Source organism: Theropithecus gelada, chromosome 3 (genome assembly GCF_003255815.1).
Source record: "Theropithecus gelada isolate Dixy chromosome 3, Tgel_1.0, whole genome shotgun sequence".
NCBI classification, from domain to species: Eukaryota; Metazoa; Chordata; class Mammalia; order Primates; family Cercopithecidae; genus Theropithecus; species Theropithecus gelada.
The window spans coordinates 5,647,517-5,670,506 of NC_037670.1; the positions used below are offsets into that span (position 1 = coordinate 5,647,517).

The following is a 22,990-nucleotide window of genomic DNA, read 5'->3' on the forward strand; positions in this document are numbered from 1 at the left end:
GCATAATGAAAGCAATTTGACCATACACGGGGAGATGGTGCAAACTCCACACAGTTGCCCTGGCCAGGAATCAATTTTTTTTCTCATCAACATTGTAATGAAAAGAACTGATGTTATTTGAGGACCTGCTGTGCTAAGTTCTCACTCTTGCTTTACCCTGCTTTATAAAATCCCCTGTCACCTCCCAACATATTATATATTTATTTTTTTACAGTATGTCCCCCCATCCTTTGCTAGAATATAAACTCCATTAGAATAGATATCTATTTTTTCTTATTTACTATGGTACTTCCTGTGCCTAGAATAGTGCCTGCCTAGCACATAGAAGCTGTCAATAAATTTTTTTTGAAAGAAAGAATAAGCAAATCCAGACACCTTTTTCTTCCCAAAGAGAATGTTACCCTAATACATCAATATAAATATGTAAGACAGGTAAAGTTGGAGTTCTGGTTTAATAAAGTCAGGATCTCCCCTCAAATGACTCAGCGTACCCTGGGATACTCAAAACCACTGCCCATGAGGATCTCCAAAGTCCCTTATCACTCTGAAAGTCCCCAAATCCACATTATTTCTGCTAAACTCCACAGAAGACATATTAAATTTGATGAATGATGTTCCATTCTGCAATTTCACTTACTATTCACTGGCAACTACAAAAAGGACCCTGAAAATTCAAATCATACCATGTCCCACAGCTGTTGCATCCCTAGAATATGTACAGCCAGATAGTAAACCTATCTAGTTGTGGGGGAAAAAAAACATCCAACTACAAAGGGCAGGATTCAAGGGGTGGTCTCTTTCCATACTCTATCACATGGTCCCTTGGCCTCTGGGATCTACCACTGAGCCTCTAGGCTGCAACAATCCCATTGCTTCTAAGAGGGGAAAGGAAGAAGGGAGGTGGACTTGAGACCCATGTGGAGATAGATGCTATACAAGGGAGGAAATATTTGGGCAACACGGCAGCCACCTGGTACTTTCTTGACTCCACCACCTAGTCTCTTTTTATATCTAAATGACCCCCAAATAAAATAAATCCTGGCTTAGCCTGCTTTGGGCTCACATTCAAAAAAACAGAGGTTGAGGGAGCATCCTAGAAAGGAATTCTGCACAGGACATGAATGGTTGAAAAAAACATTCCTGAGAAGCCAACTGGCTGCAATACTATGATATAGAGACTTATACACAGCTAAAGGACGTTCTCACAATTGCAGGGAAGATATGAAATACACTTAGCAGACAAGTAAATTGGACTTTGGCAAATCTCTATCATCCAGTCTAGCAGTGCTGAACTAAGCAAGAGTCATCGATTGAAAGCCTGGTGACCCATCCTCTAACACTGTAATCTAATCCTTAAACTAAAGATGATTTAATGCCTTTACATGTCCATATGTTTTCTAATGACGCTATTTCTGTCAGCATGCTACAGGAGTGCTTCTTGGAAGATGGAAGTAATGACAAAGCACATCATTGGAAAGGCAATTATATGCAGTACTAACCATTTTACAATGGCCATATGGGCTGTATTTCAACAATGTAATTTCCAAATGAGGTTGCGCATACATATTTGTCTGTCCCTAATCCCAGGTATATCATACTAAACAAAATAAGAGTACAGCTGAAATATGGGCAGCAGATGTAGAAATCTACAACAAGAATGCTAAAATAGGCCGGGTGCAGTGGCTCACACCTATAATCCCAGCACTTTGGGAGGCTGAGGCAGGTAGATCATTTGAGGTCAGGAGTTCGAGACCAACCTGGCCAACACGAAGAAACCCCATCTCTACTAAAAATACAAAAATTAGCGGGGCATGGTGGTGGGCACCTGTAATCCCAGCTGCTCAGGAGGCTGAGGCAGGAGAATCACTTAAACCCAGGACTCAGAGGTTGCAGTAGGCTGAGATCAGACCACTGCACTCCAGCCTGGGCAACAGAGCAAGACTCTGTCTCAAAAAAAATAATGCTAAAGTAATGTTCACCTGAAAACAGAAAATAGGTGGCACCCACTACCCTGAAGTGAAACTGACATCCATCCCTGACAGCCCATCTTCATACTATGTTTCTTTAATCAAAAATATCACAACAGGGGTATTAAAGACCACCAGAGGGGCAAGGAAGGACACAGGGAATAGTTAAAAAGACACAGTTACTAAGAGTTTACAATCTGAGCAGGCCCTAGAGTCAATATAGAACTCGTATTTTACAAATACATAAAATTAAAGTATAAAAGATCAACTTTAAAGCCCTGGACTCTGTGGTTCCTTTTACAGTTATATTTAAATTTCAAAGAACATGTTTTGACTTGGGTCTCCCCAACAATTATAATCTGTAAAACAGAATTCTAGTATGGTATTTCCATTCTGGACATACAAAGGGGCAATTGTGCTTATTGAGGTAGTTGGAGAGAGAAAGGCAAGACTGTGTATCTCAGAGCATGGTGATTCCAAGAAGAAATTGCCACATCTCTTCAAAGGGATACTCAGATGGATACAGTGGCCCACACCCAGCATTTTGGGAGGTGAAGGCAGGAGAAGCGCTTAAGACCAGGAGTTCTAGACCAGCCTGGGCAACATTGCAAGACTCCATTTCTACCCCTCCAAAAAAAAATTAGCCAGGGTAATGGTTCACACCTGCAGTCCCAGCTACCTGGGAGGCTGAGGCAGGAGGATCACTTGAGCCCAGGAGTTTGAGAACACCTGGGCAACATAGCAAGACCCTGTCTCTGCAAAAAAAAAAAAAAATTTAAAAATTAGCCAGGCATGGTGACACACACCCGTAGGCCCAGCTCCTCAGAAGGCTGCAGCAGGAGGATCGCTTGAGGCCAGGAGTTTCAGGATGCAGTGAGCTATGATTACTGCTGCACTCCAGCCTGGGAAACAGAGTGAGATCCCATCTCTTAAAAAAAAAGAGAGAGAGACAGAGAGCGACTCTTGACAGAAGTACGTAACTTGACTGATCTTCATATTCATCTAGAAATTTTTAGAAAATTCAGGCCCAATGAGGGTATTCTGTGTGTGTGTCTTTGTACTAACCCCCATTCCTTGTAAATGAATGGTAATGGAGTAGTTTTGAATCCTGAAGTCCTAGAGGATGACCTGTGTGGAGGCCCAACTTAGCCCAGGGGAAATGAGGAGGGGGCTTCTCAAAAATGTACAGTACTCTAAATGCAGTTGGGATTTCCTTAAGAAGCAAATCTAACAAGTCATATTCATTAGGATACTCTTTGTAGCATAAACAAACCTCAACAGGATGGAATGGGAAACGAGGGAGAACAATTTGCAAATCTGCTTAGAATAATGAAAGGAAATAATGACAGAGGATATCAATGGACTATTTGTCACCTGGTATCTTCAAGATACAGATATCAAGAAAAGCAAAAAGAGCTATTTAGTGTGGTCTTTTACCAGAAAGAATAGAGTTCCTAATAGATTTTTTTTAAAAAACACACACCTAGCCCTCAAAACAAGGTCTTTTTTATTGTGAAATAGATTCCCAAGAGAAGAGCTGCTTCCCAGAATAGTTTAAAAGCAGACAAGACAAAATACTTCAGAATCTATAGCAGAATATAAGCTTATATGCACAGTAATCTGTGAGGGCATGCCAGTCCTTATTCCAATTTTACATTTGTGTTCCAGAGAGCTACTTTTAGAATTCAGTGAGATAAATGAGTGCAAGGGTTTAGAACAGACACTGACATACAATAACCCTCAATATCATGAGCCTGAATCCTTGCCTTTGACAATGGTTTAAAATCTACCTGAGTAGTATAACCTAGGAAAAGGTCAGATTTTATAACAGGGAGAAACAGTGAAAGGGACACAGACAGAGAAAAAACAATAAGGAATATGTTACAGATATATTGTATGAGTGGCAGCAACCTAACTGTAAGCTCTAACTTTTCAAAAGAAATAAAGACCTGGACAATAAGTACTCTCCCCTCCTGTAAATCCTATTATTATACCTAGAAAATCCTTTGTAACATTTTCAGCACAACAATGAACAAATGTGGTCTACCAGAGACCATGTGGCAATCTTTCACAAAATGTATCTGTATGAAAATGAGTAAAGGGGTAAGGAGCCCAAGCTTTCAAGTCAGGCAAAAACTGCTCCATTTCTTGCCTCTCTTATACTGATCCTGCCCAAGTTGATTTAACGGCTCTGCGCTTTAGTGTCTTCAACTATAAAACAGAGATATTATTCTTTTCTTCATGGGGTGCGTCAATGGGATAACGAATGCAAAATTGCTAGCACAATGCCTGGCACAAGGCAAATAGTAAATAGCAGCTCCCTCTTCAAAAATTTCTTCTCATAGAAATTTTGTCAACTGTAAATAAGCAATGACTGAGTACCTACTATGCACAGATTATTGAGTGAAGAAAGAAACAATTCTGAAAGCCTCAAATATCCCCAGAAGGATATATATAAAAAGAGTGCAGGGGTTACATTTAGGCAGAGAATATAGGGAGAATAACAATACATAAGAAATATAATGCTGGGCACAGTGGCTCACGCCTATAATCCCAGCACTTTGAGAGGCCAAGATGGGAGGATCGCTCAAGCCCAGGAGTTCAAGGCCAGCCTAAGCAACACAGGGCGACTCTGTCTCTATAAATAATAAATTAGCAAGGCGTGGTGAGATGCGCCTGTGGTCCCAGCTACTCAGGAGGCTGAGGTGAGAAGGTCACTTCAGCCCAGGAGGTCAAGGCTTCAGTGAGCCATGACTGTGCCACTGCACTCCACCCTGGGCAACAGAATGAGACCGTGTCTCAGGAAAAAAAAAAGTTTTAAAATAAAAATATAGGGAGAAAACTCTGGCTCTCTTTTTTCCAAGGCTCTAGTCATAACTCCCAAAAAACACACAGTGAGCTATCACAAAGCATAAAACAGACCAAGGAAAAAATAATAGGACTTGAACTTCCCACCAGATCCCAAAGTAAACATGAAGCCCATAGTGTCACAGTCAACACTTCAGAAACTCCTTCAGGCGGGTCCCAAGATCTCCATACATGGGAAAACCATGTCAGAAAGATGAAATGCCCCCAAAGCTAAGAAGTAAAGCATTTCTCAGACCTACTCATTTCTCAGAAATAATCCATATCCCAGCATTAAGACTATCAGTAATGTACTATCATTAATATTATTATCATCATCATCATCAGTGCTTCTGGAAACAAGTAATAACTATAGTTAAAATTAATTCTAGGTTTGAAATATAGATAAAAGGATGGTTTTACTGGATAGTTTGAAGCTTGAATGATTCAAAGTGGAAAGCCACATTGCCGAAATAATTTACAATTTTTAAAAAATGATCAAGAGAGGTAGAGGCAGTATAGATATGCTGAGTTAAACAGCTTTTAATGCTTTCAGATATATGTAAAACTACTTTTAAACACAGGAACCATTTCTGGAATCACATTATACTTCAATATTTAAAAACATTTATATTCTTTCAACTGAAGGTGACCTGGGACAATCTGGTCCATTTCTATATTAGACTAAGAAAACGTTTTAAAACAACACAAGTGTCTAACACAGCAGGTCTCAACATTCAGGTGTGAAATTGCACCTCCCAGCACACAGGCTGAATTATCCCCCTGCATCTCACCTGCAATTATCATTTGCTCCCTCCCCAGGTGGCTCTAAGACACCACATATCCTCCTAGGCTCACATCTGGAAATACAAACTCCCTCTGGGGGCCTCATATGCTAAGGGAGTCAGAGAGCACAATAACAGAAACGTGATGCTGGCTTCAACAACTTCTGAAAAACAACTATTTTCAACACACAGTATAAAAGTAATCTGACACAATTAAAATACCCTTATGTCACTATGGTTAGGAATAAATATTTTTCCAAATAAAAATGGTAAATTTACTTCACAGTTCTAATAGAGGCCAGCTTCTTCCATTAAGGCCAATTCCAAAAATTTAGCAAAGGATATTTCATCAGTTCATAGGGCATAATTAGATGTTTTGATTAAAGCATTTTCCTCCCCTGGTTAACAAGATATAACAGATGTCACTGACTTCCCTAATAACAATGCAGCCCTGCTTTTGGCATCTTTACAATTTTAAAACTGAACTGTCATATAGAAAAATTATAGCTAGGGTGTCTCGGTACAATCATGACTCTGAAGTGGTTATGACATGCCTGGACTCCCCAATGGAGCAGATATGGAAATCATACTCCATATTCATAGCCGGGAGCCCTCCTTAGCAAGCACTTGAAAACCAAGCTCTGAAATCTGAATGATGCGGGCTTATTCAAATCACCACCAATTATTCCTGGAAGCACCAACCAAGTGAGGTATAAAACCTGAAGAGAAAATGCAAATCTCACAGTCACTGTCTTCCAGGAGCACAGGGAACAGAGCACGGGGAACATATGCAGAAAACTGTCTCAGAGGAAGCAATGCCCATCTAAAGAGACTTACTCCACCAAAATCCCAGCCTCCCTGCAGAGAGGAGGAGTACTATAGTTGATAAAAAGGACTCATATTTTTCACAGCAAGATTCCCCTGGTGCATTTGTTCCAATTTACAAAAATTCGATTTACACCAATTTTGTCAACATATCAGTCCAGAGAGTAACTAGAGATAGGCCTGCATTTTAAATGGGAGGCAGAGCCTCTCTGATTGAAGTTCAACTCAAACATCCTGGTTTAACAACTCCATTAATGAAATGAAGCACAGATCTAAAGATTACTCAGCCCCTTTGTCAGTCGCATGTGTTATTTATAGGACAGCGTATCAATCATATCTTCCCTTTATTATTTCCTACTTTCTGGTCCTAAGCTATTTGGTCTGCCAAATTAATACATTCCATGGCTGCTGCAAATCTAAACAATGCTTGATAAAAGATTAATAAAATAGTTGGGTTCTCTGCTACCACATACACACCCAGGGAAATTCATCAATGTCTTTTTATTTGCATATTTGGCTCACTGCCCCCTACAGCAAATATGTAAGGCACAATGCTCAGGTATCCTGGTTTATGGTTTGCATTTAATTCAGGGTGTCAATCTGCTTCTGTTTTAATTACATCCATCTTGATATGTTATTACAATCCCATGAAAACTTCTTTTAATTATATGAATGGCTATGAATATATACACATGACAAACAGTTGTTATAAATGTTCTGGTTCAGCAATGAACAGGCAAGATGCCTTAGTCAACACGTCATGTGGATTTAATATTTTGAGTATTTCTTCAGAAGAAAATTTTGGTTGAGCCTCAACTCCACTATACTCCAAAGTTCACTCACTCCATACATCCTGCTACCAATGTTATGAAGTTGCTCTGAGTTTCCACTGATTGCTAGGCTAAGGAAAATATTTTACACAGGAAATTTTGTTAAAATTTTACATGGGCCACATTAAGGTCATCTTACATCCAAATAATTATTTTATCTTTCCACTGGACATTCAGTGATGAGAAACCACCCCAATATTTATTTTTTTATTTTACATCCTTATAAAAGGGAGGTGGGGGCAGTGTTTAAAAACGATGAGTGTATCTACAGAGAAAGGCCAACTAATTTCAGGGTGATATACTGGAAGAGAGTGCAGGGAGGGAACAATGCTTTTTAAAGGTTCTTGATATTGTGTAAATCAGAACATTTCTTAGCTGAAATGGGAAGCTTACAATCATGGGTGCTCATCCACATTTATACATTATGTTTTTAAAAAATCTCCTTCCAAGCTTCCCAATCCTTGGGACTCCCCAGTACTAACTTACAAGAAGTAGTCTCCTAGATTCATAGGGTAACAGTGAGAGCCTCTAACTCCCAGTGTGATCTTGAACAGGTCAATTAACCCCCGTGGGCTGTGTTTTCATTTGCAAAATGAGAGGTAGAACTGCATCACTAAAGACAACATCTGTGCCTCTGATGCCACATGGCTTAGAAAGCACATCAACTACCAATGGCTGGAATAAAATGGATCAAAAGGCTGCTCTGAAAAAGTGTAGGTCCTAACTTTAGGATACCTCCTAAAGATTTAGCTCTGTATATTAATCTCAAAACTGTAATTTTCAAGTAATCATAACAAATGAGGGAGCAAACCGTAATATGCAGCATGACACACTTATCAAATGCTTGTTTCCCTTTTTGCTCCAGTGAAAGTATAATTTCACTTCAACTATATAAGATCATTTCTTAGAAAAACACAGTCCAGGACCTTCATTCTCTTTGCCAACTGAACGTGTACAGACAGAATGTCTGGAAGTCGCTGGAATTTCTATCATGTGGCTAGAAAACAAGTAATAATCTAACGTTCAATTATTGTGCTATCCACACCTTCATTCTTACTTTTTTTTCTTTGTGAAGATTTTAACTACAGAACATTTCACTAAACAACATTTAACCAGCAACCTTTAGCCAACAAGTATAACTGAACAAAGAGATCTAGAAGAAATAAAAAAAAGAAAAAGAAGTCCACTTCAATATAACAACCAAGAAATACTTACAATATGGGACTGTAATCTCTTAATTCCTCTTTTTAAGTTCTAAAATATTACTGCGATCAGAAACTTTACAAAAACTTAAAATGAGGTTTTGTGGTGCAGAGGAGGGTAGGTATGGGGACAACAAGGAAAATGAGATCCCTCAGGTGTCATCACAACTTGCCCCTGGCAATGACTAAAACTCAGTCTCAGGTTTACAACTTAGCCACAGTTTGAAAATATCAGATTGCTTGCTGGGTACAGTGCCTCACGTCTGTAATCCCAGCAGTGTGGGGGGCTGAGGAGGGTGGATTGCTTGAGCCCAGGAGTTTGAAACCAGCCTGGGCAACATGGCAAAACTCCATTTCTACAAAAAATACATAATTAGCTGAGCATGCTGGCATGTACCTGTAGTCCCAGCATTTGGGAGGCTGAGGTGGGAAGATCACCTGAACCCAGGAAGGTCAGGGCTGCAGTGAGTCATGATTATACCACTGCACTCCAGCCTGGGCAACCAAAGTAAGACCCTGTCTCAAAAATAAATAAATAAAAAAAAGAAAGAAAATAACAGATTTCACCCATATAACCAAGAGTTGCAATCTGTATTTGCAAGCTGTGCTTCAGTTAATAGCAGCCACACAATACTTTCAATTTAAAGACTTTCTGCCGAAAATGAATCCCAACTTGCATTGGCAATTTTCCATTACTTACAAATTGTGGGCTTTTCTCTTGTGACTCCATTTTACTGCACATGGGTTTTCCAGGACTCCAGCGGTAACAAGGAGGTATGGCACCGTGAGGTATAGTGGCAAGTTAAAATGACAGTTAAGTCATTTTTAAAATATTTGTATGCAGTTGATCATTTATAAAGTTTGCTCTGGCAAACTAACTAGAATTCAGATATAAGCTGAGAAATTAGAAAAGTGAGCTGTAACAGCCAAGAAAGCTGTGGCAAGCAATTCACCTTTAGAGAGCTAAATTAGAATTCCTCAAGCAAATTGTCACAGTTCAAATAATGAAATTTTAAAACTTTTCAATTTTCGCATTTCATACACAATGTTCTAAATGCACTCCCTTTTATTAACAGCATTCATAATTTTGATAGCTCTACCTCAGTAAGGGAAGAGAGAGAGGAAAGAAGGATCGGAAGGAGAGATGAAAGAAGGAAAGGAGGGAAGTAGGCAGCAGGTGAGCGGGGAATCTAACTGGACCCTAGGAGAGTCATATACACTAATATGTGAAATAAACACCTTCAAAGAAGGCACCAATTCATATGATTTTGGGGTCCAGAGCCCCTTGCAATGGATGGAATCAGAGACCTGAACAGGACTAAGACAGAGAAGCCTATACTTGTCTAGTCTCTTCCTAAACAAACAGGGGCAGTCAAATTCTAGAAAATCCACTCCTCCCCTCCTCATACTAACAGCATGAAAAGGGCCTATTCTTTGTGACCTCACAATATGTATTGATTGCATACCAACAGATACAAAGCTATAATAGAAACTATCATTACTCTGGAATTTTGTTAGAAGAAATGAAGGAGAACATAGCTCAGATTTTGAAGAAAGAAGTCACACTTAGGGTCTCACCAGTCTTAAATTCGATATTCTCTCCACCTTCCAGAGGGGAAAAAAGTGTACATTAATGGAACAGGTTCTGATTACCTAAGAGAAAACAGTTCTGCTCCAGTTTACTAATTATTTTTGATCCTCTCCTGTCTCAAGTTTTACCAAATTCATTATCATATTGCTCTTCTTAACTTCAGTGATCTGAGTTTTCAAATCTACATGAATCTTTTCAAAACTTTCTAAAATTAACAGCTGCTATCCCATTACTAGGTTCTTTATCCTACATCTGCAGCATATTGGGTTTAATCCTAATTCTGAAAAAAAAAAAAAAAAAAAAAAAAGCTGCTTCTTGAGGAGAAAAAAAACAGCATGAAGCACTTTTACAAAGTTAGGTTGCATTTAGTATATTATGACAACTATATAGGATAGGGGTAAAATAAAATAAAATAAAATGTAAAGCCACTAACCCACCATCCTTCACCCTGCGCATGCACACAGGTGGGCACATACACACACACACACACACACACACACACACACACACACACAAAGTGCCACAGACCTTCTTGTCCAAAGGCTTCCAAATCTCATAACTCTTAAGACCTAAATTATTCCTTAATAGCTAGCCTCAACTATTGTTGTGTCCATCTGGGGACCTTATTTCTAATCCTAACATTCTTTCAAACTAAATAGTCACCATTTATCTTTGACAATACATAGAATTGTGGTGTAGAAGAGTCTCAGAATCTCTTTATCACCCTTAACACTCCTTGAATCATGTTTACTGTTCTGTTTTCTTAACCCTTTTTCAACAGTGAGAACTACAGAACACTACTCTCAGAGATGATCAAAGGTTCAATTCCTAACCTCACAATTCATTTTTTAAATTCACGGATTCATTTATATTCTAATTCCAAAAAAAGGCACAAGTAGTTAATATCCACAATTAACACAAGCTGCATGGAACCATCATCTCACAACCTTCAACCACATCTCACATAAATACTCCTCAAGTGATGGTCTGCCTTATAGAGTAAAATACTGAAATTCGGTAAGTATAGTAAAATACTTGAATTCATAACCACACACACTATTCATACCCTTCCTTTCCTCCAAATTCTCTCATCACTTCTCAGGTCCTAAAGCTATGCACACTTTCAGAAGTCAAACGCTGGAACTGACCCATTTCCTTTACAGTCCCATGGCCAAATTTTCCAAAAAAAGAAAGTGAAAAATGCAACAGAAACACAGTTCCACAGCTTTTCCTGGCTCTGTAATAGCAAAAGAGAGGTTCTGACCCTTTTTTGAACTACCACTTCATATACAGCAAGCCAAAGGCAGATAATTTGAAATCCTTGTTTTAACATCAATGTCAACCTCCTTTCTCATCCAACTTTTTTTACAGGTTGCTAAAGAGCAGCAATACATGAAACTAGAAGGGACAGAGAGGATAAAACATTGGCTGAAGGGCAGCTTGGTGGCATCAGAATTGGGCTAGTATCATCACACTGAAAGAGCTATTAATGAGAACCTCCTGTTGGGGTTGGTGACAATCAGTAAAAAGGCAGATATCAGGCAGGAAAGGGGAGCAGGAAAAGACATGGACTAGTCTCCCTCACTGTTTACATCTTCCTCACTTTCACTCCCCTTGCCACTCCTGCTTAAGAAGCAGCTCCCACGCACTGACTACAAGCTTCTGTGCCTGGTTTTCCAAGTCGTCTACCATCAGCCCACTCACCCCAGACTCAGATATCACCAAATTCCAAGATCTGGAGGAACTTTTTTGGATCCTTTCTAGTACTTCCCATACTAGATTATAGATTACAATGCAGAGAATAAAAGTGTTCTGTGGTCAAAATAGATTTAGGAAATTAGACACATCACAGTGCCTTCTCTGATATTCAAAATTCACATTCACACAATAGACTTTTAATTCTGAAAGAACAAGGCATCCATTTAATTTTGTCTAGCCCATCAAGTTTCAAAAACTATTTGAGGGTAGATCACTCTGTTTCAGTCTAGAACACAATTTATGAACATCCTGTAAAGTTATGTTCCCTTTCAGCTTGAGAAGCTTTGCTCTAAACTAGTTTAAATCTCTCCACTAATAGATAAAGGAAATTATGCTTTTAGAAAGTTAACTTCCAAAGGCTACACTAGTTAGGCAGGCCAAGAGTGGAATGTGGGTCTCCACAGGTCTCCGGCCCCACTAAAAGCACTCTTTACTTACCTTTGTACTTACTTCCACCAGCCCTTCCTAGCCCCCGAGTCCTAACCACATAGCATCTGGTTCATGTGCCCTCTTCACTATTCCTTTAGAATGCTCTCCCTAGCCCCAACTCCTTCCCCATATATGCAAATCACTTCACCCTTCTAGGTCCCATCTACCCCATGAAGCCTTCTTGAACACTTCAGCCTATCTCACTAGCCTGTCTCTAAAAGCCTATCGTGCTTAGTTGATATTAGGCATTCAAGTGCCTGTTTCAAAATTATTTCACAGGTGCTGGCTTTAATTTATCAACTAAACTACATACTTTTTCAAAACGCTACATTTATGTTTGGGTTCTCTATATTCTTAGTGCCTTGCACATATTAAGCACTCCATAAACATCTGCTGACTGATAAAAGGCACGTAACTAATGTCGTTTTTTAAACAACTAAATAAAAGTGATCTGACCATAATAAATTGTTAGAGCCTATTAACATAGCATGTTATAAGTACATCAAATTCTGTACAGCCTGCTTATGCTACTGATGTGTGGGGTAAGCCCTGAAACAGAGCCAGGAAGTGAAGACCGCATCAAAGTCTTGGTTTGATGCTCTAACCACTAGAAATGAGTCTTCCTTTACTTTCATAAGCCTAGAAAGCTCCAATTGGCCTCTTTTCTGCTAATTCCACAAATTTCATCTTAGCTTCCCTTGGTCAGCTGTAAAAAAGGAGGCTGCTCTAAGAACCCAGTGCACAAAAGAGGAATAAGGGGAAAAAATAATGAATTTGCAAAGTCAAGTTTTCAGCCATGGTACTCACATGGCTTCCTAATAGCGACAACACAGAAAAGAAACCCAAATAGCAGAAAGCCAACACTATCTGACACATCAGGACACACTGATGGTAGTAGGACCCCAACACTCCCATTTATTCTTTGTGTGCTAAAAGCCACTTTTTAAAAAAACTAGACATCTTATTTGGGGATTTTTGCTCTCATCCTGTCACTCAAAGAATATCCAAACAAACAATGTACTATATACCAATGTTAATTCTGCTTCTCAACTGCATAATGAAAAGAACACCACGTTCAACTTTAGCCTCCTCGCCTACCCTCTTATCTTCTATCATGAGACTCTTCATAATCATACACTTGAACTTCAGGGCACAATTACTCAAGACAAGTGTCCTGTGAATATGAAACTATCTCAGCCAGTTTCACCGCCTATAAAATGTGAGACTTGTCAAACTACGTCTAAAGCTTTCAACATCTCAAAAAAAGAATCCAACAACAGCAAAAAATAATCAAGATAAAAATGCAGGTTCTCATTAGGCAAGTTATCACTTTTACTCCAGTATCAGTAAAATCAGTTGAACTGGAACTATTTATATTAGCACATTTCATAATGAGTTAGAAGCCTCTTTTTTAAAAAGCGAAGTCCAAAATCAGCTACTCAGAACAAAATCAAATAATGTGTCCATTAACACACAAAGTATGCTACTCCACTGTTTGCCAGTTATTGCTCTGAACTGGCACAAGCTATAAACCTAGCTGTACAAGCCAATATTTCTGGTTTCTTTTCACAATATCATACCAGCAGCAGCCTTAATGACATGTGGTGACAACTGATTTCATTTCTAAACACAAGGCCCAAGAACATACCACATATTTAGGATAACTCTTAGCAAGTATAATAATTACTAACTTTTACAAACACTCCCGCAACACACATTTTTGTCCAAGCTCATAGTTTAGTTGCCTGTTCCCAATAAGCCCTCACATTTCTTGGTGATAGTTCAATAAATCTTCCAGACTGAATACAGTGGACCACCAGAGGTTTTAATTTAATAATCACTACACACATATGTTCTGACCATCCAGCATGGACACAATGTGATAGCACACAGCCAACGAAACTACCTTTTGCCAAAGAACCAGACATATATGATGATTTCTATTTCCCATTGTGTGTTTTTAATCTGACAAATGTATTTATGGCTTCCCTAAAAACTTGGGCCTCTTAAAATGTAAACACTGACAGGATATTTGATATTAGTGAACTGTTACACATTTATTTAGGTGTGATAATACTGCTGTGGGGGTTTTGGTGGGATCTGAGGATTTTTGGAGTCATTATGGTTTAGGGATTCATACAGAAGTATTTCTATATGAGAAATACGGATGAGATCATATGTGGGAGAGAAAACAGATGAAACATAGAAAATACAAGATGAGATATGAGTTGGTAGTTCTCAAACCTGGATGTTGGGTGTTCTGTCTACTTCTGTATGTTTAAATTTTTCTACAGAATTTTAAGTAAACTTTTTAAAAAGTTAGACCTTTTATACCTACACATAGATATACATATGATATTTAGATATGAAGGTGGCATAGTATTCAGCTAACCAAAATAACTTGGATTTTGAATCTAAAAAAGTAGCAGAAAAAAATAATCAGAGCAAAGAAAGAAATGGTATTAACTGTACATTTTGAACTTGGTCTTCTTTTAAAATTACAAGTTTTTAAGCACAAAATAAATTAAAATGAGCACATTTTCTCGCCAAAGCCAAATAAATAGATATATATCACAAGCCCAGTCAAACACCTATTTGTTAAAAATAAAACCATCAAAAAGAACTGCATAAGTGATATACATATATACACACACATATATCCCTACTTGTCCTCCAAAAATGTTCGTGGGAATCTAGTGGCCCCTCCTGATTCCTGAGAGGGGCCACACCACAGCCCAGGATAACCATGCAGAAAGCAGAACCACTTGTAACAGCTCTTACAAGTACTTTCCTAAACCAACCACAGACAGCAATGATGAACCAAATTCCAAACAGCATGTTCTATTAGGAACATGCTGCCATTTCAACTCCTATTTTAAAGCAAGAGAGAGAGACAGAAAGAGGTCACACTGTACGGTAACCACCCACCTTGGCAAACTTAAAGCCACAGTTGGAATTATTCTAATAAGTGGTGAACCTCAACACTCAAAATTTTGGCCAATAAAGCACCAATTCTAGAACCAGAGAATAACTGATTCAATCGCTGACATCAAAATCTATGACCACCACCAATATTACCATCACCATCACCACCACCTCCACCACCACCACCAGTACCTCCCTTACTCCCAACCACTGGCCACCATCCACCACCATCACCACCAGCAGCCCAACCAAAAGCAGTTCACACAGAAAAGGACAACACTGATAGGAAGCCTTCCTTTGAAAACAAAATTTAAACCTGACACCCAAACACATCAACAGAACCAGCAATCTAAACCTGTACAGTTACTGTATATGAGATTTAAGCTGTCATTAACAAAGCTCGCATCTGAGCATTTGAAACAATACCATAATAACAACAACAAAAAAAAAAAAAAAAGGAAAGGGAAAAGTTTCCTTCAGGAACCTCAAACCATCACATCAGGTGCATGAAACACTATAAGCCAACTATAAACCGTATCTTGGTTTTGTGCTTAAGAAAGGTGGACCAACTCTGCAGAATCTCAAAGCCTTCTGTGTGTATGTGTGCATGGTGTGTGGGGGGTGGGGACAGGGAGGTGGGGGAGGAAAGAAGGCGGTTAAATTTATAGAGGCCAATGACGAATACCACACCAAAGGAGATAGGTCCAGGCAAAGATAGTTTCCCCCTAACCCCTGGACAGTCTCCCCCTCCCTCCCTTTTCCCCCACACTAGGAGCCAGTTGGCCGGGAGGAAAATGTGCATTTGGAAATCAACGCTGCAGGTGCCCAAGGAATAAAGAAAGACACACACACACACAGACACACACAAAGCCAATCACTTAGAGAGAGAAAAAAAAAAGAAAACACAAAAAAAGGAAAGGCAGAGGGACAATTGGTGACAAGCCCTTCAGACAGCAGCTAGGATTTTATTCTTTCCTCCCACCAGTCTTCCCTGGTGTACCTTTTTCTGTCCTTTAACTAAATTGCTCATGTACACACACACATGTGCCTATGTATGTGTATAGATAATATAATTAACCCTTTCTGTAACAGAGCCCCATAACAGAATACAGAGAGCTATTCCACCCTTCCCTCTTCTCTCCCCTCCTCCCTCCTTTCTCCCAACCAGGAGAAAACGCCCCCTTCCCCAGCTTCACCAAAAAAAAAAAAAAGAATATGGGGGGTAATGTGGGGAGGCGCAAAGAAACCACAAAACCCCATCAGTCTCCGGTCCCGAGGACACCCGAGAAAGGTATACACTACACAGACACACACACACACACGAACATATGACTCTGTAGAAAGCACACAGAGAACCGTCCACAGGCGCCCCAAACCCAGCAAAGAGACTTCCACCAGCCAAGAAGCCATGATTGGGGAGGGAGAGGAGGAAGAAGTGGGGGCAGAGCTCTCCGTGGAGAGGGGGCGCATTGTTGTGATGCCTGAACCCCTTTCTTTCTGCCCATCTGCTCTGGAGGGGGTGCAGGGAGGGGGCGCAGGGGAAAGGCGAGCGAGAAAACGAGGAAACGAGGAGACCAGGCACGGCTTTGCGACTCCCTCCTGCTGCCTGTCTGCCCGCGCCCCCAGCTCCCCCCACCAACAATAAGACCTCAGCCTAGACAGACAGACAGACAGACAGCCCGGAGCGCGGCGGGGGAGGCAGGAGAGCCGGGCGCAGCCGAGTGGGGTCGTGCATAAAGGGAACCCGGGGGGAGGGGGGTCCCCCTTACCTCCAGCGCTTCAAAAGTGACAAAGCTGGTCATGGCAAATCCATCAATGATGTCCTCTTCGGCCGAGGTGGACTCTCTCCGCTTCCTCCGCGGGGGTCTGGGCCGGGACGGGGCGGAGGACGGGGGCTTCCCATTGTCTTCCTTGTCGGAGCCCGACGACGAGGCGAGTGAGAGCGCCCGGGTCCGGCCAGCCCCGCCGCCGCCGGCCGCGCCGGCCCCCAGCCCGCCCCGGGAGCGCCTCTCCCGGTCTCGCTGCGACCGCGACCGCCGCTTTTTGCGGAGTCCATGGCCCCGCGTCGGGCCATCCATGGCTCTGCTGCGCCGGGGTCTCCCCGCTCGCCCGCCACAGGCTACGGCCGCGGCCACACAAAAAAAATTGACACCGAGCCCTCCCTCCCCTTCACGGCTTCCCTCCGCCCCGAGGAGGGCGCGGGGGAGACGGCGGCCGAAAGAAGGGAGAGAGGGGAAGAAAGAGAGGAGAAAGAAAAGGGGGAAGGGGCGGAGAGAGGGGAGGAGGGACGGGGAGCGAGGGCGAGAGGCGAGGAGCCCAAGTGTGGGGCTCCCCACAGCACCGAGGGTCGGAGATGCCTGGGAGCAGCGCCGAGCAAAGTAATGGCTGAACACACAGGTCTCCTTTAGAGGAAAAAAAATAACTCACCAAGCAGGCAATAAATCAGAATAGCGGAATGCTTTGATCAAGAGACTGGGAGGCTCCGGGGAGCCCTCCCCGCGGCCATTCTCCGCCGCGCCCCCCGCCCCCCGAAAACGCCCGCGCCCCCCTCAACCCGATCCAAAATCCGGTCCGAAAAAGGTCGCGGGAAAAGTGGGGGCAATGAACTTCACCCGCCCCTCGCGCAGGAAAACACCCCCGCCGCCTCTCACACACGCCTCGGAGAAAACTCACTCCCAGTCTCCCTAATTTTTAAGAAATGCAGCCAGGGGAGGCCGGGGCTCCGGAGCGACCCAAAAGGGGCGAGACCCCCCAGAGAGGGGAGCATAATAATGCAATCATTAGAGGAGGAGAGGGCGAAACTGCGAGCGGCGGAGGAGAAGGGAGGCGGAGGAAGGGAAGGAGGATGCTGCTGGAGCAGTTGTGGGGTTTGCTTTTCGGTCTTCGAGGGGGGAGGAGAGGGAGATGAAAGAAGAGAAGAAGCAAACCCTGTCGCTGCCACCCGCCCCCCTCCTCACAAAAATATTTTTTCCAGTCCCAGAGAAGAGGTCACCCTTCCTCAAAAAAGGGAGGGGGTGAGTCAGTCAGTCGATGAGGAAAGCAGAAAGAAATCTCCAGCGGTAGAGACACCGGTGTGCCGCCGCCGCCGCCGCCGCTTCTCTCGCCGCCCCGCCTGAGGGAGAAGCGCAGCCGGGAACGCTGCTCTCGCCGCCGCCGCTAACGCTGCCGCCGCCGCCGAGAAAGCCCCGAGCCGGAGGGTGCACGGCGTGTCCCCGGGCGGCTGCAGCGGGAGCCCGGGCACTGCCCCATCCTCCGCCCGCCTGCCTGCCTCGCGCAGCTCCCGCTCCTCCCCCTCCGCGGCCGGCCCACCGCCGCCGCCGCCGCCCGCCTCAGCCCAGCCCCGCGCCCGCCCGCTCGCTCGTGCTTTCGCTCGCTAGCGCGCTCCCGCGCACCCGCCCTCCCCGCGCCTCTCTCGGCGCGCGCTCCCGCCCCCGCGGCCCCGGCCGGCGGGATCACGTGGACGGCTGGGCTCCCTCCTCCCCCGCCCCCTCCCCAGTTGTAGAGTGTGTAGAAAGCAAAAGGCTGGGGGCTGGCCGCGCTCGCAAGCCCAGGGCATGCGCGCTGGGGCGGCCGGGCCTGCGCACTGGGGGCGGTGGGGAGTCGTGAGGGGCGGGGGCGGGGGCGTGAGGGGGGCGGGGGCGTGAGGGGGGCGGGGGCGGGGGCGGGGGCGGGGGCGGGGGCGTGAAGGGGGCCGCCCGCGTGGGGGTCGGCCGCGGCCGGGCAGAGTTGGCGCGCCAGGGTGTGGAAGCAGCCGGAGGATCCCGCCTGTCGCAGCGGGGACGCGTGCGGGCCCCTGCTCCCAGGCCACTTCGCGCGCGCGCTCCCCACATCCTCCTCGGGACACTTGTCCCCGGATCCCCTACCCCTGGCCGGCCCGAGGCCGCCTTCTCGGGAAACCCCCAAGTCCCCAAGGGTGTTTTCCCTTGGCTACCTGCGCTGCGAGGGGAGGAGGGAATTCAGAGAAGGGGCACAAGGGGGGCGTCCCTGGGAGGGGGCGCGACTGGAGGAGACAGAACTGGGAGCGGGTGCCAAAGCGCGGGCCTTTGCTCCGCCTGGGCGCAATGGGAACACCAACTGGCAGAGTTGGAAACTTTTCCCCCACGTGGCACCACAGTGCGTGGCCGAGTGACCCCGCGCCCGAATGACCGCTGGGATCCCCGCCTCGTCTTCCAGCGGGGGACCTTGGGACGCACAGGCGGCTTCGAATCCGGGAGCGCGAGGCCTAGCAGCCGGGGGCTGAACTTGAACCTCGGAGGCGGCTGCGGGCGAGGGGCGGGGCTGGAGTGGCCGGACCGCCGCCCCAGCTCAAGGACCCGTTAGACCCGCAAACCGCAGTCCCTGCCCCGCGGGCTTCCTTTACTTTTTGGGAGTGGGGCGGGGTGGGGGGGCTTCCCTGCTTTTTCCACCATAGTCGCTTCTCCCGCCGCAATGTGGCTGATGCTTATAAAAAGTTGTATTAAAGAGCTGACTGCAGCCGAGAATCGATCAACAAAAACGACCAGCCTCTCTGGGTAAAATAGCTGTGCGTTTTTCAGGGCACTGGAATTGATCTATACGTATCAGAAAGACACCGACAGCCCGCTCTCAGCAGCTTCTTGGATGCTCTTCACTTTCTGTCCAGGCACATAAACACCACGGCACCAACCCTCCTTCCTCCCTAGTAGCCCATACTTGTGGAGGAAGAAAAGGAAAATAAACTGACATGTATTAATTACTCACAATGGGCCAGGCACCGTGCTACAGTGCTATGTATATGATTTCGCCTCTTTAGAATACAAATCTGCACATTTTATTAGTATTAACTGGAAGGAGGGTGGTAGAGAAAACAGTAAAGACGTGTTTTCTCTCACAATCTGACATATCTATGATTGAGTGATTGATTGTTTTTCATTTAACAATTATTAGGCCTTACCAGGCTTAGCAGGCACAGTTGTAGGTGCTGGGAATACAGCGATGTACAAAACAGAAAAGATACTGCTTCTTGACGTTCTAGCAGGCAATTGTCATTAATTCCTAATAACAATTTAATAGTTTGTCGTTCTTTTAAGTCACACTTCTTCAACTTCCCCATTTCTGAATCCCAGGTCTGGAAATTTATGAAATCTGATGGGAAGATGGGGTTGTGGGGGACGGTGAGGGGCAAGTTGCCAGGAGCAGGAAGGAACATCCACCCGACTGTGACTAAGATGAGCTTTATGCCAGTCCAGGAAACAAACCATTTGACCTTAGGCAAGACTTTTAAATGACTAGTTTTTTCATCTGTAAATCAAAGAGGTTCAATTAAATGTTCAAAATGTTCCTTTTCAGGTCTATCCATGGCCTTCTCAACAGATGACTTCAAGTTGATTTCGTGCTTTATTTCTTAAGAATAGTGACTAACCTACGGGATCTGATTCAATTTATTAGGAACACAGTGCCACCTTCCAAAATTACTTACCTAAGAGGACTGAGCCTGCTGTCCCTGGAGCAGTTAGCTAAAACAGTGCCTCAGTACGGAGTGTACCTGTGTTAACTTCTAGAGTGCTGTTTCCGGCAGCTCCTGAAATCCACGCTGAGGTTATCAAGCTCATCCTACAAAATAAAGCAAGTTCTTTGCAATTTAAAGCAAAAATCTGGGCTCATTTTTAGAGTTTTGGGGGATGTGAAAGTTGTCGTAGGTAAGATTCCAGGAAAGCTAAGAACTAATGATGCAATTACAGTCACTTTCAACAACTTTGGGGATTGAGTTGAGGAAGGTGTGAAATTGGGAAATATAATAAAAGGCATTATATTAGTGACTTTCTAGAGTAGCCCTTGGCAGTCCTGTCTTTAAAGAGTAATAACTGGAAAAAAAAAAATGGATGGTAATACGCTGCATCCAAGAACCTTGCCTCTGGTGAGGGTAATTTGCAAACGCATTTTGGGATAATATTCAGGATCCAAGTATAATCCTCCCTGGAATTAGCAATGCCTTTTGGGTCAGAGTTTCATAGGTTTCTTCCATCATACAATTAAAATTGTTTTTGGATTATATTGTCCCTATTTGTTTGTAATTCTCCATTTTGCCTGTGTTTTAATTGCTAATGATTAATAACTGCCATATAATAAGCTAAGCATTTATTATGTTTCAGGTACTGTTCTAACTGCATTAAAATAATATCTCATTTAATTCTCATAAATTTTGAGAAAGGTTTTATTATTCCTGTTTTACAGTTGAGTAAACTGTAAAAGTTAAGCATATTGTCCAGGGTGCCTCAACTCCTTAGTCATAAGCTCAATTTGATCTGAGTGATTCCAAAACCTGTTCTCTTAATGGTTATGCTGAAATGCCCTTCTTAGAATGATTCCTCAAGAAGTCAAATGCTACGTATATAGTACAACCACTTTGGAAAACTGTTTATCAATATCTGTTAAAGGTAAACATATGAAAACCCTATGGCCCAGCAGTTCCACTCTTAGGAATATACCAATGTCACATGTGTGCCAAAATACTATTAAATCACTCAGAGCAACCCTATTCATAAATAACCACCAAATAGGAAATAACCCAAATGGTCATAAGCAGTAAAATAGGTAAATAATTGGTGGTATAGTCATACAACAGAGTACATTCTACCACACTAAGAATGAACAATCTGCTTCCACATGCAGTAAAATATATGAACCTTACAAATATGCTAAGTGAAAAAAGGGAGACGTACAATTGCAGGACTCCATTTATATAAAGTACAGAAACAGACAAAAGTCATTGATGCTATTCAAACTCAGGATAGTGGTTACCCTTGAGAGAGAACTGATGACTAGGAGAGAACACCAATCAGCTTCTGGGGAGCTGGTCGTGTTGTTTCTTGATGTGGGTACTGGTGTGTTCAGTTTGTGAAAATTCATTGAACTGTACTATTGATATATGCATCTCTGTGTATGTAAATTACGCTTCCATAAAAAGCTTTAAAATGCTGTGATATATAAATGCATGTTGAGTATTGCTTGTGTACATATGAGTACCAATATAATACTTTTTTTTAATGATGACACTACCCAATGCTTATCAATAGTCAAATAGATAAATAAGATGTGGTTTATTTGGGACATAAATGAAGCTGGAAACCATCATTCTCAGCAAACTAACACAGAAACAGAAAACCAAACACCGCATGTTCTCACTCATTGTGGGAGCTGAACAATGAGAACAAATGGACACAGGGAGGGGAACATCACACACTGGGGCCTGTCGAGGGGTGGGGGGCAAGGGGAGGGAGAACATTAGGACAAATACCTAATGCTTGCGGGGCTTAGAACCTAGATGACAGGTTGACAGGTGCAGCAAACCATCAGGCACATGTATACCTATGTAACAAACCTGCACGTTCTGCACATGCATCCCAGAACTTAAAGTATTAAAAAAAAAAAAAAAGACGTGGTTTAGTCATACAATGCTATTTGCCGAATTTGTGCCCACTCTTAGCCATCACCTCTCTATCAAGGGTAACCACTATCCTGACTTTTAGTAGCATAAATGACTTTTGTCTGTTTTTGTACTTCGTATAAATGGAATCCTACAATGCATTTGCTGTACAATGGAATACCATATAGTAAACCAAGATGAAGCATAGCATATTATCAGATTTCTTACTGAGTAGCATGAAAGATAAAGCTTAAACTTGAAATGGCCAGTATGAATGAACTCATAATTCATACCAGCAAAAGCTTAGGTGAATCCTTTGCCCAAAAGATTATAGTTGATAAAGAGTAAAGCTAAAGAAATAATTCCAAAAGAGGTTGCCTCTATAGTAGGGAAAACACTCAAGTGGTTCTGGAAAACACAAAGGGAAAAACTTACATCTGTGTTCAGGAA

General features: G+C 43.0%; 1 protein-coding gene and 1 long non-coding RNA gene across 4 annotated transcripts in view; one reads left to right on the plus strand and one right to left on the minus strand.

The window, feature by feature from the left end:
- AUTS2 (AUTS2, activator of transcription and developmental regulator) overlaps positions 1–18,397 on the minus strand; it is a 1,213,344-nt gene extending 1,194,947 nt beyond the window's left edge. The window contains exon 1 of one of the 3 annotated variants that reach the window (XM_025378773.1): positions 16,926–18,397. In XM_025378773.1, the coding sequence (XP_025234558.1) occupies positions 16,926–17,234 (309 nt within the window). In that variant the 5' untranslated portion in view covers positions 17,235–18,397. The remainder of the gene's footprint in view (positions 1–16,925) is intronic. The other 2 variants (XM_025378772.1, XM_025378774.1) reach the window with 2 other exon arrangements.
- Positions 18,398–19,269: 872 nt separating this feature from the next.
- Positions 19,270–20,760, plus strand: LOC112621246. Its single transcript, XR_003118691.1, has 2 exons — positions 19,270–19,667; positions 20,464–20,760. It is a non-coding gene; the product is annotated as an uncharacterized LOC112621246 (long non-coding RNA).
- The last annotated feature ends 2,230 nt before the right edge of the window (positions 20,761–22,990 follow it).